Raw genomic sequence first — 16,172 nt, 5'->3', positions numbered from 1 at the left:
AAAGTGTCCAAGGTAACACATCAACAATTGGGTACCTTCACTGGAGGATGGCCAATGGTGTCCAGAAAACCTCTGTTAGCTGGGAAGACACATGGCTGGTGTCTGCTCCAAGTTCTGGTTTCAAAATGTCTTTCTCCCAGGACGTTCCTCTCTAGGCCACAGCTCCTCTTCAAAATGTCACTCTCAGTTGCTCTTGGGGTGTTTGTCCTCTCTTACGTTCTCTGGAGCAACAGTCTGCTTTCAATGGCCATCTTCAAGCTGTCTCTCATCTGCAGCTCCTGTGCTTTCTTCAAAGTGTCCCTCTTGGCTGTAGCAAGCTTGCTTCCTCTATCTGAGCCTACATAGTGCTTCAGCAAACCAATCAAGGCCCATGCTGAATAGGCAGGGTCACATCTCCATGGAAAGCATCCAATCAGAGTTATCACTCATAGTTGGGTAGGGCACAACCCCATGGAAACAACCCAATCCAAACATTCCAACCCAATCCCCACTAATATGTCTGCCCCACAAGATTGCATCAAAGAATATGGCTTTTTCTGGGGGACACAAGACATTCAAACCAGCACAATATTCATTAGGGAGATTGGCCTGTAGTTTTCCTTTCTTGTAGCATCTTCATCTGGTTTTGGTATTACAGTGATGTTGGCTTCATAAAATGAGTTAAGTAGTGTTCCATTTTCTTCAGTTTTTTGAAATAGTTTGAGTAAGAGTGGTGTCAGTTCTTTCTGAAAGTTTGGTAAAACTCTACTGTGAAGCCATCTGGCCTTGGGCTTTTATTTGTAGGAAGCTTTTTGATGACTGATTGGATCTCTTTATTTCTGATTGGCTTGTTTTGGTCTTCCATTTCTTCTCTGGTGTTTTGAAGTCTCCCATGATTATTGTGGATACATCTATTGCTTCCTTCAGTTTTGCCAATGTTTCTCTCATGTACTTTGGAGCACCTTGATTGGGTGCACAGACATTTGTGATCATTATTTCTTCTTGTTGAATTGTCCCTTTTATTAGTATATAGTATCCTTTTCTGTCTCTTATGAGACCCTTGAATTTGAAGTCTATTTTACCTGAAATTAGTATTGCTTCTCCTGCTTTCTTTTGGCTGTAGCTTGCGTGAAATATTTTTTCCATCCATTCACTTTCAATCTCTTTGTGTTGCTGGATCTAAGATGAGTCTTTTGTAAACAGCATATTGATTGTCTATATTTTTAAATCCATTCTGCCAATCTATATCTTTTAATTGGGGAGTTTAATCCATTCACATTTGTTCTGGTTTGCTAATGCTGCAGAATGCAAAATACCAGAGATGGATTGGCTTTTATAAAAAGGGGGTTTATTTGGCTACCCACTTACAGTCTTAAGGCCATAAAGTGTCCAAGGTAACACATCAGTAATCGGGTACCTTCACTGGAGGATAGCCAATGGCATCCGGAAAACCTCTGTTAGCTGGGAAGGCACGTGTCTGGCGTCTGCTCCAAAGTTCTGGTTTCAAAATGGCTTTCTCCCAGGACGTTCCTCTCTAGCAAGCTTGCTCCTCTTCAAAACGTCACTCACAGCTGCACTGCGTTCCTTCTGTTATGTCATCTCATTTATATGGCTCCACTGATCAACTTAAACCCACCCTGGATGGGTGGAGCAACACCTCCATGGAAATTATCCAGAGTCATCACCCACAGCTGGGTGGGGCACATTCCGTAGAAGCACTCAAAGAATTACAATCTGATCAACCCTGATAACGTCTGCCCGTACAAGATTACATCAAAGATAATGACGTTTGGGGGATATAATACATTCAAACTGGCACAACATTCAATGTTATTACTGTGAAGGCAGTTCTTGAATCAGCCATCTTATCCTTTGGTTTTTATTTGTCAGATCTATTTTTTCCCCTCTCTCTCTTTATTTCCTTTAAGTTGCCCTTACTAATACTCTTCAGTTCTGTGCTCTTCTCCAGGCCTCTCTGTCCTGTCTTTTTTTCTCAGCCAGTAGAACTCCCTTTGGTATTTCTTGTAGCACTAGTCTCTTATTAACAAATTCTCTCAGCATTTGTGAAAATTTTAAACTCGCCCTCAATTTTTTGATGCATTTTTTAAATTGTGAACTTTAACATATATACATAACAGTGATAAATTTCAAAGTCTCCCTCAATTTTGAAGGAGAACTTTGCTGGATAAAGAATTCTTGGCTGGCAATTTTTCTCTTTCAGAATTTTAAATATGTCATACCACTGCCTTCTTGCCTCCATGGTGCCCGCTGAGTAGTCAGTACTTAGTACTATGTTGTGTTCTGGTTTGCTAATGCTGCCATTTGCAAAATACCAGAAATGGATTGGCTTTTATAACAGGGGATGTGCCAACTTGGATATATTATGTCCCCTAAAATGCCTTTATCTTTGATGCAATCTTGTGTGGGCAGATGTATTAATGTTGATTAAGTTGGAACCTTTGGATTAGGTTGTTTCCCCCTTTATAAAAGCCAATCCATTTCTGGTATTTTGCATAATGGCAGCATTAGCTAACCAGAACAGGGGTTTATTTGGTTACAAAGTTACAGTCTTCAGGCCATAAAGTGTCCAAGGTAAGGCATCAACAATAGGGTACCCTCACTGGAGAAAGGCCATTGGCATCTGGAAAACCTCTGTTATCTGGGAAGGCATGTGACTGGCATCTGCTTGCTCCCAGATTGCATTTCAAAGTGGCATTCTCCAAAGCATCAGCTTTCAATGGTCATCTTCAAAATGTCTCTGTAAGCTGCAGTACCTGCCTGTGAACACTTTTATAGGGTGCCAGTGATTCAATTAAGACCCACCCTGAATGGGTGGGGTAACACCTCCATGGAAATTATCCAGTCAAAGATCTCACCCACAGTTGATTGAGTCACATGTCCATGGAAACAATCAAATGATTCCACCCTAATCAACACGAATATATCTGCCCCCAAGATTGCATCAAAGAACATGGCATTTTGGGGGACATAATACATCTAAACCACACAAGTTGTTTACCTTGTATGTGGTGGATGGCTTTTCCCTTGATGCTTTCAGTACTTTCTCCTTCTCTTCAGCATTTGACCATCTGATCAGAATATGTCTCAGAGTGGGTTTATTTGGATTTATTCTATTTGGAGTTCATTGGGCATCTTTGATTTGCATATTTATGTCATTTAGAAGGGTGGGGAAGTTTTCCCCAACAATGTCTTTCAATATTCTTCCCAGACCTCTACCCTTCCCTTTGACTTCTGAAACACTAATGATTCTTATATTTGTGCACTTCATGTTGTCTGTCATTTCCCTGCGCTCCATTTCAAATTTTTCGATTTTTTTTTCACCATTCATTCTGTTGTGGCTTTGAATCCATCACTCTGTCCTCAAGTTTGCTAATTCATTCCCCTACCTCCTCAAATCTGCTGTTATATGTCTCAAGAATCTTTTTAATTTGATCAGCAGTATCTTTTATTTCCATGATATCTGCTATTTTTTTATTTACTCTTGCAAACTCTTCTTTATGCTTTTCTAGGGTCTTCATGTCTTTTATATCCTGAGCCATGACATTGATGTTTGTGTTTACTTCTTTGATTAATTGCTCCAAGTTCTTTGTCTCTTCTGGCTTTTTAATTTGGATGTTTGGGTTATCCATATCTTCTGGTTTCTTCATATGTTTTATAATTTTCTGTTGTTTTTGGCCTCTTGGTATTTGCTTATCTTGATAGGGTTCTTTTAGGATATGCAGGCTTAGTTTGAACATTTATCTATTATTTGGCAGAGCTATAGCTTGGTGGAGTGCCATTTCTTGACCTAACAGCAGATGGCACTCTTAAGCCACCTTTTACCCTCAAGCCACTTCTCCCCCAACTTCATCCATGCACTGAGTAGAGGTCCAAATCATGTGGAAGTCCAATCTGTGCACCAATTTTCCATGTGCACTGCCAGCCCTGTGGGTGGGGAGCTTGCCCTGCACAGTTTGGCAGGGAGTCTGCTCCAGGACACAGTGGTCCCAGCCATTCCCAGGGCTGCAGGTGGAGTAGTCTGGGGTTGCAAAGCTGCACATCTTGCTTTCCAGCTCGAATGCCCCATAGTCCCTGTCTCCCATGCACCCACAAGTCCCTGGGATTGGGGGAGGATTCCTAGCACCTCCATGTGGTGCCCTTGCCTCTCGGCTGTGCACACTGTGGGCTTCCATGGAGGAAATGTGGATGCTGTTACAAACCTGCCAAATCCCGAATTCCCTCCCCCATCCCTTTTTGTCTATGCAAGGACACCACTCCAATAATTCTTTTCACGCTCTTGCATCAATTTTCCATCTTTGAACTTTACTATTTGTATACAAAGAGCTATAATTTATTTCTTCCATCTTAAATAAAACCCCAAATTCCCAATTTCTCTGTCCCCCAATACAGCAAAATTCCATGGAAGAGTTATCTATACTTGCTGTTTTCAGTTCTTCTGCCATTCTCTCTCTGTGTCTGTCTCTTTTTTTTTTTTTTTTTCCTGGTACCAGAGTTTAGTACTCTCCCTTGAAAGGATATCTATACAGAGTTCCATGTAGACCACAGGACTGTATACTTTCTTGGAATGTCCTCAGAAAGGCTCTGTCATTGATCAGGTAACAGAGTAAAAACCCCAGAGTCTTTTCTTTCAAATGGAAGAGGGATAGACAGACAGGGACAGAAGAAACTATCCAAACTTCAACTTCCTTCCTTAAGGCTTGTGATCTCCTCCTCCTCTGCCTCCTTGGAAGCCTCCTCACCCTCCAAAGCCTCCCTAGCCTCTGATACCTCCAAATCCTCCTCAATCTCCTCTGCCACCACCTCAGCCTCCAAATCCTCCTCTTCCTTCCGCCATGACCCCCAGAGCCACCTTCGCCCTTAGGCTTGGCCCAGTCCAGAGTAACTTTGTTTTCATCAATTTCACTGTCTTCCATGGCCTCCTTGGTGGCCTTGGCATCTTTCTCACTGTTGAAGTAAATAAAACCACACTCTTTGGAAGATTCTGTTGCCCAGTCAGTGACTATCCTGGCACAACTGTAACCATCAAATGACAACTTCAGTGTCTCTTTGGTGGTGTCCTAAGACAGACCTTTGACAAACAGAGTTTTGGATGACTGGCTTCTTGCATTAGGTGATCCCCTGGGCCCTTGCAATTCCAGCCTGATTGTTCTGCCCTCAATTTCTCTTTTATTACAGGAATTGAAAGCTTCTTTTGCATCTTCAAATGAAACAAATACTATAAATGCAGGTTCAAAAGATTCGCCATTTTGGTTCCGGAGCACTTTGATAGAAGTTGCCTTCTCAAATACTTCCTGAAGAGTTTCTTCTGTTGCATTGTAGGAGAGGTTGTTTAAAACCAGAGTTTTTGATTCACCACTCCAAGTGCTATTCTTTACATCTCTATAGTTTTGACTTTGCCCTTTCTCTCCTTTGTAGTACAGAGAAATGGATTGCCCATCAATCTCTGTTCCTTGCTTTTCTCCCAATGTTTTCTCTGCATCAGCTTCTGTCTTAAATTCAATATAAGCAATCCCTTTACTTTTCCCATCCTTGCTGACTAATCTAATCTCCACAGTATCTTCAAACATTCCTTGTATGTTTGAGTGACTTTGTAAGGCAGACTTTGGGCCAAAAGTGTTCTGGCATCTCCATCTTTCCTACTGTCTTTTCCTTTGGTTTCTCCAATTTAATTTCACTGCCAAAGACTTTTGAACCTGTGAGCTCTAAGGCTTTTTCCAGGTCTTCAGCAGATTCAAAATCCACATAGCCAAACTTCATAGACATACCACTTCTGACATCCACAACAGCAAGATCATTTTTAGCAAAAAGGTCACTGATCCCCATTTTTAATTCAGGAGCAGATTTATTGAAGTTCAGGTTTCCAACAAAGAGATCGAAAACTATAGTTTCTAATGCTGTACAAAAAGGAACTCAAAGATATGGAACACTTCACAAATTTGCATGTCAGCCTTGCACAGGGGCCATGCTAGTCTTCTCCGTATCATTCCAATTTTAGTATATGTGCTGCCGAAGTGAGCATGCCATTCTCTCTTGAACCCACTCCAAGCAGGTTCTTGCCCCCACTAAAACTGCTTTTATCCATCACCAGTGGATTGCTAAATCCACAAGTTGCTAAATTAATGGGTGACCTCTTAGTTCTCAACTTATTTAACATATCAACAAAAAGGTACATCAGAGCTCAGATGGTTCTGAATCTGGGTACTGCCGAGGTTGCTTGCAATATATGGTCAACTGGGAGAGGTATGGACCTGTGGACCAGAATGGGGATTTGTCTCATACTTTTCCATTACTTCAGAACTTGTTTGGGAAATCCACAAGGGAGGGGGAGGATTATGGATTAAGTACAGCATCCTATTTGGCTCCTGGCAAGCCCACCTTTCTTACCCATGTTTCTAATCCCAAATTCTACATCCATTAATTCAAGGAACCCACAGTTCCTGACACTGCTCACCCTTATTTCTATAACCCAAACAACCTTGCAGAACTGTCATTTGTAATCCACCCTTGTCTCCTAATGATTTCCTAGCCCCAGTGTTTTTCTAGCTGATTTCACCTTATTAGTTACATTGACTCATGTGGCTTGACCCCTTTCTGCCCACTTGTTCTAGCACTCCAACCTGTTCTCCATGCTCAGATCAGCCACTTTCTTACCTGACTCCTCAGCCACGATTTTATAAGCAACTATAAAAATGAACCTATTAACATTCACATTTTTCATTTTTAACACTCTTACTATAATGGTATTTTTAAGTCATTCACAATTTTTCTTTGAAGAGGGATAGGGTTTTTTTTCTCTCCTAGTAGGTGTGAGTGTATTAACATTCTACTCAAAAGGGCCCACTCAAGCTTTCCTTATTGTAGTCATAATGAAAACTCACAGAGGTGAGTCAACACATGAAATCAAACATCCTGCCAGTCTCTGCCTCCTTCCTTTCTTTTCTTCCTGGTAGAGAGAGAAGAAGAGTCAAAATAGAGAAACCAAAGAGGATAAATTGGGGAAGGGAGCATACTTTGGCCTGTCCTCAACTTCAGAAACTCAGATTTTAACAGGATCCCAAAGTTGTTCAGGTTTAAGGGGCTAAGTCACACCAAGCAAATACACAGTGCCTCAGTTTCCTCACCTGTAAATAGAGATAATAATGCCATCTGTACTGTTTTGTATATATTATGTCCCCCAGAAAAAGCCATGTTCTTTGATGCAGTCTTGTGGGAGCAGACACATTAGTGGGGATTAAGTTGGAACATTTGGATTAGGTTGTTTCCATGGAAATGCATCCCACCAACTGTGGGTGATGACTAATTGGATAGTCTCCATGTAGGCATGGCCCCACCCATTCAGCATGGGCCTTGATTGATTTACTGGAGCACTGTATAAGCTCAGACAGAAGGAGCCAGCTTGCTACAGCCAAGAGGGACACTTTGAAGAACACATGGAAGCTGAGAGAGTAGCTGCAGATGAGAGACAGATTGAAGACTGCCATTGAAAGCAGACTCTTGCTCCAGAAAAGCTAAGAGAGAACAAATGCCCCAAGAGCAACTAAGAGTGACATTTTGAAGAGGAGCTGTGGCCTAGAGAGGAATGTCCTGGGAGAAAGCCATTTTGAAACCAGAACTTGGAGCAGACACCAGTCACGTGCCTCCCCAGCTAACAGAGGTTTTCCAGATGCCATTGGCCATCCTCCAGTGAAGGTACCCGATTGTTGATGTGTTACCTTGGACACTTTATGGCCTTAAGACTATAACTGTGTAACCAAATAAACCCCCTTTTATAAAAGCCAATCCATTTCTGGTGTTTTGCAAAAAGGCAGCATTAGCAAACTAGAACACCATCCTTATAGATTTTTTTGTGGAGATTAAATGAAATAATGTATGTAATGTACCTAAGGCCTAACAAATAGAAATGTACAATAGATGATTGGGGAAAAGCTATAAAGCATATGTAATTTACTGTTTACATATGGAATATGTACTTTTTCTATGACTGGAATATCTTTGTCCACTACTCAAGGCATTCTTGCCAGGATAGGGTACCAAGAAATCAGTATTTTTAACCATAAGATTCCTTGAGGGGCAAAAAAAATGCTGACAAGCTTCAAAGGATTTTTCATCTAAGTCCTGAAACAGCCTGGTCAACTACACTGTTCACTTAAGAGTACCCCTGATCAGTGACTAGAACTCTCATGTCCACCAATCAGTAGATTTCTGCCCATCCTTGTCTCACCCTTCCTGATGCTAACACTAGTTGCCCCAACAGGTTCAGCCCAGCTTCCAGAGTTTGTTCAACTTGGGCTCTATCCTGCCCAGGGGATTACAGCCCTGAATCTGTCCTTTCCTTTGACAAATCAATCTCACCACTACTTTGAACCCTGCTTTCCTATCCACTACTATCCTCATATCTAGACACTCCCTTGGTGACTTGATTTCAGACAAATTCCCTCTAATCTGGCCCTTTGTTGAAACAACTTCCTTGCCTTGTTATATGAAAAGGCTAGATCAAGCTAGACCTCACATAACCCAAGTGCAGGCATTCAGGACATTGTCCACTAACAGAAATCTCAGAGGCAAATCAAAGGGGGGGGGGGGGGTGGTAGGAAGATTCAGCTTGTTCTCTACCTGAGATAATTGATGATACAATGACCTCTCCCTGCCAGAACGCCAGTGACTGCCCTCTAGCCACAGTCACAGTGACCTTCATGCTCTGCACATCCAAAGGTCCTCATTCCAGTTTCTTCTGGGTTGCCCTTATCATTCCTCTTCCCAGAGGAATTAAATAACAAGTCCTCAGAGTTGCTCTTACTTCCAGTTCACATGAAACTTTTCAAAGAAAGGCTAGACTCCAAGTATTTGGTAAAAGCCGAACACATCTCATTTATGTTCTCATTAACTGCAGCCTGTCAGAGTAGTTTTTTCTCACCCTGGCTGGAATATCCTCTGCTCAATGTCCTAGGTCCTCTAAGCTTCCTCTTTGGTAGCCCACACTTCAGGAGACAGCTGGGGAATACCATTCTTAGACTCCAGAGGAGGGCAGTGTAGTCCTGGCTTTTCAAACATGAGCATGAATGGCCAAATTCAGCCAGGAATGAACTTGCCAGCGCCTCTGAGACCCTCAGCCTCTCCAAATGGATAGACCTACTGAAGTAATAGAAGTGTCTCTTGGGAACTACCCATTCTGTCTTGTAGCTGCTGCAGACCACCAGCCCCTACCACCACCCAAAATCAGAGGGAGAAAGGTACTTATCCTCCTCGTGGTGACAATCTGCTGAAGCCTAGGGAGTGGGCTTACCTCCAAGCTGGGTGATTGTGTTTGTACTGCCGCTGACAGGCCACTTTTTCCACAGGGGCTCAGTCTTTCCCCACTGGCCTTCCCCACAGGAACTGGTCCAATCCACTGGCCTACAAGGTTCCAATCCTCTCTGCTCCCCATAGGAAATGATATTCCATATTTCTGCCTCCAGATCAAGGTAATGACGCATTGGTCATGTCTGCCCCCCAACTCAGTGCTGCTCCAGGGTGTGCAGACACCCTTGACAGGACCCCTATTGGGCTGTATACAGGGAAGTCCATCCAAAGACTGGTTCTGTCAGTCCATGTTTCCCCTTGGTCCTTGGTCTTTCCTGGAGCCCTTGATTATGTTACTTCATGAGGCAGTTTAGTATGGTGGTTAAGAGCATGGGCACTGGGGCCAAACTGCTTGGATTAAAATCATGGCTCTGCCACATGCTAGTTATGAAACTATAGGCAAATTACTAAACTTTTCTTTGCCTCTGTTTTCCCATTGGTAAAATAATAATGATAATAGTGCATCCCTTATAGAGTTGTGCCAAGCACCTTCAGTAAGTGTTAGCTATTTTCATTTTAGTATCTCCTAGAAAATCCATGGACTCCCCTTCACATCAACAGTCTGCAGCCAGCACTAAATCCCTCCCTGGTTTCATGCCCTATCTATTTCCCCTGTGTTCAGAACTCTGAACAAGTACACCACTTCAAGGAAGATATATTTGGACATAGAGGCAAAGGAACTGCCCCCATATGGAAAATGTGCCCTGGGATTGGTCTGGTTCTCTGGGCTCATGCTCCTGATTAGCATGTCCACTTTCTCCCAAAGTATTGGCAATTTCCTTGCATCAAGGAAAGCTGTAAGTGCAAGATGACCTTTCAAACACACTTCAGCCCATTTCAATACATCTTAATGCTCCATCCAACTTCAAGGAATTAATGCCCAACATCTGATATGGTCTAGACAGGAGTCATTTTTTATGTACAATATCATAACATTTTCCCTCAAGCTGATCTTGTATGAATTTCTAGTCAGGGTGGTATTACTCTGCTTGCAGCAAAACCAACTCCAAGACAACTGCAAGTAATGCATCTTTGATATTATCACCACTGAGTACCAAGTATCCAGAACTGCCAGGCAAACACCATAATCTAGAAGTCAGAATTCTGGGAACAACAGAAGACTCATTCTAAAAATTTAGATCCATTCCAAATAACAGAGGAAAGGAGAGGAGCAGTGGATAACTAAGATTCTGTGACTATCCCAGTGGTCCTGAGAAGACTATAATACTGAGAAACCTACACCATTAAGTTGGATGGGTGGAAGATCCACTCAACTACTTTTGTACCACACCAGCTGTCCTTCGTGGTCCACACAAAGCATTAAATGTGGTCTTATGGCAGCCACCAATTTATGGCCGTTTTAAAAGAAGCTGTTCACAGCCATGCATATCTATTTACCATCAAAGACCATATGGAGCATGGTATTAACTGGGTGGTTGAAGAAACTCTGTTGCATCATCTGCTAACAAAATGATGGATTTATCTACCTTGTCACAGTGGAGTTTGCCTATAAAGAATTCATTGTATCCCTCCACCCAGAACACACCCTTTCACAGCATCTATGGCATGATTCTTACCTACCTCCACCCCCTGCTACCCTTCACCACAGGTACCTTCTGAACCTTGGCCACTTGTAGACACTATGGATTACCAAAAACTGATGCAAGGAGTCAACTGGTGCTTGATTGGGAGGAAGGCATCCAGTGAGTGATATTGTCCAGCATACCTCCAAATACACAGTAAACATCCATGAAGGAAACTGGAAGCCTGCTACTTGGAAACTTGGAGACAAGAGAATATTATCTGGCGGTACCCTTAAGGACAATCAATCTGAGGCCTGGGAACCAGATAAGAGCTCCCACTGTCACTTGCCCTCAGACCAATAATTACCTCCACTCCAGGTCCCACTTGTTCTTTCTCCTTGGTCTACATCTATTTGGCCATGAACATTCTACCATCCCCACCTTGCCCGAGGTCACATGACCAGGCTCAAATGACACTGTTTCCATGTGACCAGGCTCAAATGACACTGTTTCCAAGAACTGGCCCTTCATGGCTGTAATCTGTGGTGAAGGAGACAAGCACCAGTCTTGTGGTTCGGTCCAAGCTTCCGGAACCCTATACTCTGGCCAGGATTTCAGTACCACCACCTCTCCAAGTCCTCCGCTGCCAGGGACGGGGATTCAAACAGTGCCCCACTCTGATGGTGTCATAATCTCAGAGAATGTTAAAAGAGATGTCAAATGAGAGACAAAAGGGAGACAGGAGGGTCAGAGAAGATGAATGAGTGGGGCCAAACCAAGAAAAAAGGGGAAAAGTAGGAGCTGGAAAAGAACTCCAGAACAGAAGTAGCATCCCAACTTCTACCAGAGGTGAGCCAGCAATCTTCAACAAACAATTTTCAGGGAGAATGGCAAACTCATACAATTCCTGACAAGCATTAGTAACCAAGAGAGATAAAAATCTGAGTGAGTGGGACAAAGCTGCTACTCTGTGAAAAAAGAATGGAGGTACCGAAGATGTCAGATCCAGGCTCTGGATCTCACTCTGCATCTGAGACTGGCTAGAGGAAATAAAGGAGCCTAGCCCCTTTTTGGCGTGGGTGATGGGATGGATGAAAGAAACAGCCACCCAATCTCCCGAGACAGAAATCTTGGAGCCACCCTAGCCAGCTCCCTTTTTTCTCATCCCTTCACGAAGTCATCCTCTTCTGCATCTTAAATTTTTCTCAAACCCATCCGCTCCTTTTCAGAATTCTGAGATGCAGGCCAAATCTAGCCTATTTAAACCGAATATAAATTTATTAAGAGAATATTGGGAGCACATAAAAGCTGAGGGAGGAATCGAGTACCAAGCTTGGGGGATAGTAACTGAAGACAATGTCCAGAATCACATCACAGACCTTGTCTGGCATGGACACTACAACATTCAACACTGTGGTGGGCACTGCTGGCACCAAGGACACTGGGCCCTGGGTGCCCCTTTGGCAACAAGATGCAACTTCACGGCTGCCACTTCCCATCATTAGCAAATACTTTACATGGATCCTGCTTCTTTGTAACCCCATCTCTGGTTCAAAATCTGGAACAGATGGGTTTGACTGGCCTAGCCAAAACTCTTTGCCCATATTCTAGCTGTAAGAGAGGCTAGGTAAGGAAGAGCTAGTCTTTGCAGCTTCCATAATGAGGTTTTGCCTCATGAGAGGGGATTCCCCGATACAGGAAGGGAGTTCAGATGCTAGGTAGTCACTACACTACCTTTCCAGCCCCATCCTCTGTCCCTCTCCACTGCACCCAGCACTCCAGACTCCAAATCAATAGCAAGCTCTCTGGTGTCTTTAATACTTCTAACACACTTGCTATCCTGCTGCCTGAAGTGTTCTTTCTGATACTACCATGTCCCATGAACTCCATTTTAGTGCTCCTCCACCGCTTAGCTCAAACATAACTTCCTCTGTTAGACCAACTGAAGCTTTGCAAGAATGCCAATTCCAGGAAAGGAGTGCCCGCCTAGATAAAGGGCCTCTTTCACCTATACCAACCCTGAGTATCTTTCCAATATCCTGATTCCAGCAGGCAGTGACTCAAAACCCAAGAGGCAGGCAGAAGCAAGAGAGTGATGGGGGAGGTCTTATAATCTCTGGGTTCTCCCTCCCTCCTCTCGGTCACAGGCGTTGTGATTTGACTCCTGAGATCCTGTGGGTCGGATGTGAGTGGCTAGGAGAGATCTCTTCCATGTGTCTGGTTGGCATGGAGACCATGGAGTCTGAGAATCAAAGAGCCCCATTTGTCAAGCACTCAAAGCAAGTCTGCTCTCTTTTCAGACCAGAAGGAACCAGTGACCACTAGGCTTCCCCCCATTAACTCAGAAAATGGAAATTATTCTGTGCACCAGAATAGCCACACAAGGTACCATGAAGCTGTGCGGAAGGTATTGTTAAAGACATGTAAGTACCTTGGAGTGGGCACCATGCTGGGCAGAACAGACATATCTGAGTTCCTAAAGAATGGCTGGGATGTGGGACATGGGTTACAGAGCAGGAAAAAAGCCAGAAAGAGGTGCTGCAAAGAGAAGAGGAAAGTAGACTTGAATGGTAAGGTGAGCATGATAAAATAAAAATGGACTCAGACTGGGAAGCAGAAGATCCAGGTTTGAGTCCTAAATTTTGCCTCTTTTTAGATGTCTTCCCTTGGTTAAGTCACTTGTCCTTTATTAACCTGCTTCCTCATTCGTTAAAAAAACAGAGAAAATGCTTGCTCTACCAATCTCACAGGATTGTTGTGAGAATCAAGCCAAAAATGAGATAATTTAGAAAAGTACTTTGCAAATTATCATTTGCTATCCCTGTGAGGAGGAGTAGACCAAGCACTAGCTTTGGAATTTGACTGAAGGGAGTTTAGCCTAACTAGCCATGTGACCTTGGGCGAGTTCCTTTTAACCACTCAACCTCTCTGAACTGTCTAAAAATGGGAATAATAGTCATTTGCATAGTTGTAAAGGTTAGAGAAAATGTACAGTACTTTTTAAAAAACATCTAGGGCAAACTATTGATACAGGCACAAACTTGAAGGAGTCTCCAGGGAATTATGTGGCATGAAAAAAAGCCAGTCCCAAAAAGGTTACATAGTGTATGATTCCATTTATATAACATTCTTAAAATGACAAAATTATAGACTAGAGGTTGGGGTGGTGGGTAGGGACTCTGGCTATAAAAGGGCAACAAAAGGATCCTGTGGTGATGAAACTATTCTGTATCAATATGTCAATACCCTGGTTGTGATACCTTATCGTAGTTTTGCAAGATGCTACCTTTGGGGGGAAATTGGGTGAAGATACACAGGATCTCTCTGTATTATTTCTTACAACTGCATGTGAGTCTACAATTGTTTCAAAATTTAAAGTTTAATTTAAAAAAATAAAATACTTTTACAAATAAAAAAGGTATATGCATGAAAATGAGTATCTAAAAGTTATTTCTAATAGAAAAACTTTTTAAAAGCTCACCAATTAATAGCAAAGTGGCTAAGTCCAAAATGTAACATCTATTCAATAGAGTATTAGATTTTTTTAAAATGATTAAGACTATATACATAGCAGACCAGAATGTTAGACTATAATTCTAAGTTTAATATATATATATACACACAAACACAAGTTTTATATACTTATATAATTAGATTTATCTAAATAGTGAAAATACAAAAAATAAAGCATCTAGGAAAGTCTGATATTTCAAAATGCCCCTAATACAACATCTAAAACATAACAAGTACTTGATAAATGATGTCTTTTAGCAATATCTGAATGTGAGATGGTATCACTGCTAAGTTTCAGAGAATTATATGTGATGAGCAAAGGAAAGCATTATTTGAGAGAGAAGGGAAGGGAATGAGGATGATTAAACCCAGAAAAAAAGAAAAATAATGAACCAGTAGACACCATCTTGCACATTTCCCAAGTGGGCTGACCACTTGTTTTTCCACCATGTTAGCACTTGGGGAAAGCTCTCTTGGAGAGGGCTCAATAGCAGTAGGAAGAGCCAAGACTGATTCGTCTGACCATGAAGGGTGTGGGATGCTGGAATCCGGAAGAGATGTAGGGTGTGGTGACCATTTTCCCAGGACCTCTCAGCACCTGGTTAGGCCCAGTTGCTAGGTGGGGCTTATGCTGCTCAGAGGCAGTAAAGGAGCAGAGAACTTCAAGAAATTTGATAATCTGCTCTTCTCCCAACCCGCTCAGTCCCCAACCAGGTCTTCAGAGTCCCCTTGACTGATGCCCAGAACTTCAGCTTCTGGCGGTCCCATGATCCAGGAGTGCGCCCCGAGGAAACCATGCCATGGATCCAGCACCCCCACCACTGTTTCATCAAAAGCCCAATGACCAGGTTAGGCTGGGAGGGGTTCGGGTAGGGAGAAGGGAAGTATCCTCTCCCCGCGCTTAAATCCTTAGAGACGTTCATCTCTGTTCAGAGATAGGGAATAGAAAGAGAGGTTTGGGCATTACCAGGAAAAGCTAGCACCAGAATCTGGGCAGTGATGGCATTCACAGGCGTTAAAGACCTCTCTGTATCTTGGTGTTTCCCCTTGTGTGTAAGACTTCTGAACACACACAAGGCAAGTGTCCATAGCATTCCTGTGGGAGCCCAAGTTTGTTTCCACACCCCTCACTGCTGCCTCCCTCCCCTCCAACAACCATCCATTGGCAGTGGCACTACTTCCTCATCACCAACCCTGCCCCATTCTGCACTGAGGCAGAAGGGCCAGGCTTGGGGGTTACTCCTGCCTGGCCTGGCTAAATCTAACACACTCTCTCTCCTTTCCAGGTTTATGGATCACTCTATTCTCAATGACAGAAACTTCAGTCTATATTGAGCAGGATATGTTTTCAGGACAAGATGACTGTGGAGGGAGTGCAAAATGGGGGGAAGAGGGAGAAGGTATCCTGGTTCAAATGACTGACTAAATGGGGAGAAGGGGGTTGAGAAAACAGTAAAGAGATTGGACCAGAAATCACTTGTGTGTGGCAGGGTGGGTGGGGTGACAGATTATTCCAATGCCCAAATTTCTGTGAGAAGAGGTATGTGAGAGATTCTCAAAGGAGCCAAACCTTGGAGTCAGAGGTGTGGGAGGAACCCAGGGGGTGTGGGGGGTGTGGGGGGGTCTTGAATGGCAGGTGTCAGAGAGCCAAATCTGGGAGGACACACCCTGGTCCTCATGATGCTGAAGGGCCTGGAGTAGACATGCTCTCTGAAGACAATACAGCTTCACCTTGGCAGGGAGAAAGCCAGAGGAAGCCCTCTTTCCCCAGATGAGAAAGGCCCACAGGGCCCTGCG

The 16,172-nt window shown here is 43.2% G+C and overlaps 1 protein-coding gene, 1 non-coding gene and 1 pseudogene across 2 annotated transcripts in view; 1 reads left to right on the top strand and 2 right to left on the bottom strand.

The window, feature by feature from the left end:
* The window catches only part of TEX49 (testis expressed 49), a 56,675-nt gene extending 40,965 nt beyond the window's left edge, over positions 1-15,710 (top strand). The window contains exons 2-4 of the mRNA XM_037846774.1: positions 13,163-13,285; positions 15,079-15,223; positions 15,662-15,710. Of these exons, the coding sequence (XP_037702702.1) occupies positions 13,163-13,285; positions 15,079-15,223; positions 15,662-15,710 (317 nt within the window). The remainder of the gene's footprint in view (positions 1-13,162; positions 13,286-15,078; positions 15,224-15,661) is intronic.
* Positions 4,667-6,388, bottom strand: LOC119541571 (annotated as a pseudogene).
* LOC119543586 lies at positions 5,913-6,019 on the bottom strand. Its single transcript, XR_005218652.1, has one exon. It is a non-coding gene; the product is annotated as a U6 spliceosomal RNA (small nuclear RNA).
* Positions 15,711-16,172: the final 462 nt, after the last annotated feature.

This window comes from Choloepus didactylus, chromosome 8 (assembly GCF_015220235.1).
Source record: "Choloepus didactylus isolate mChoDid1 chromosome 8, mChoDid1.pri, whole genome shotgun sequence".
Classification (NCBI taxonomy): domain Eukaryota; kingdom Metazoa; phylum Chordata; class Mammalia; order Pilosa; family Megalonychidae; genus Choloepus; species Choloepus didactylus.
This window is presented reverse-complemented; position numbering and strand designations above follow the sequence as displayed.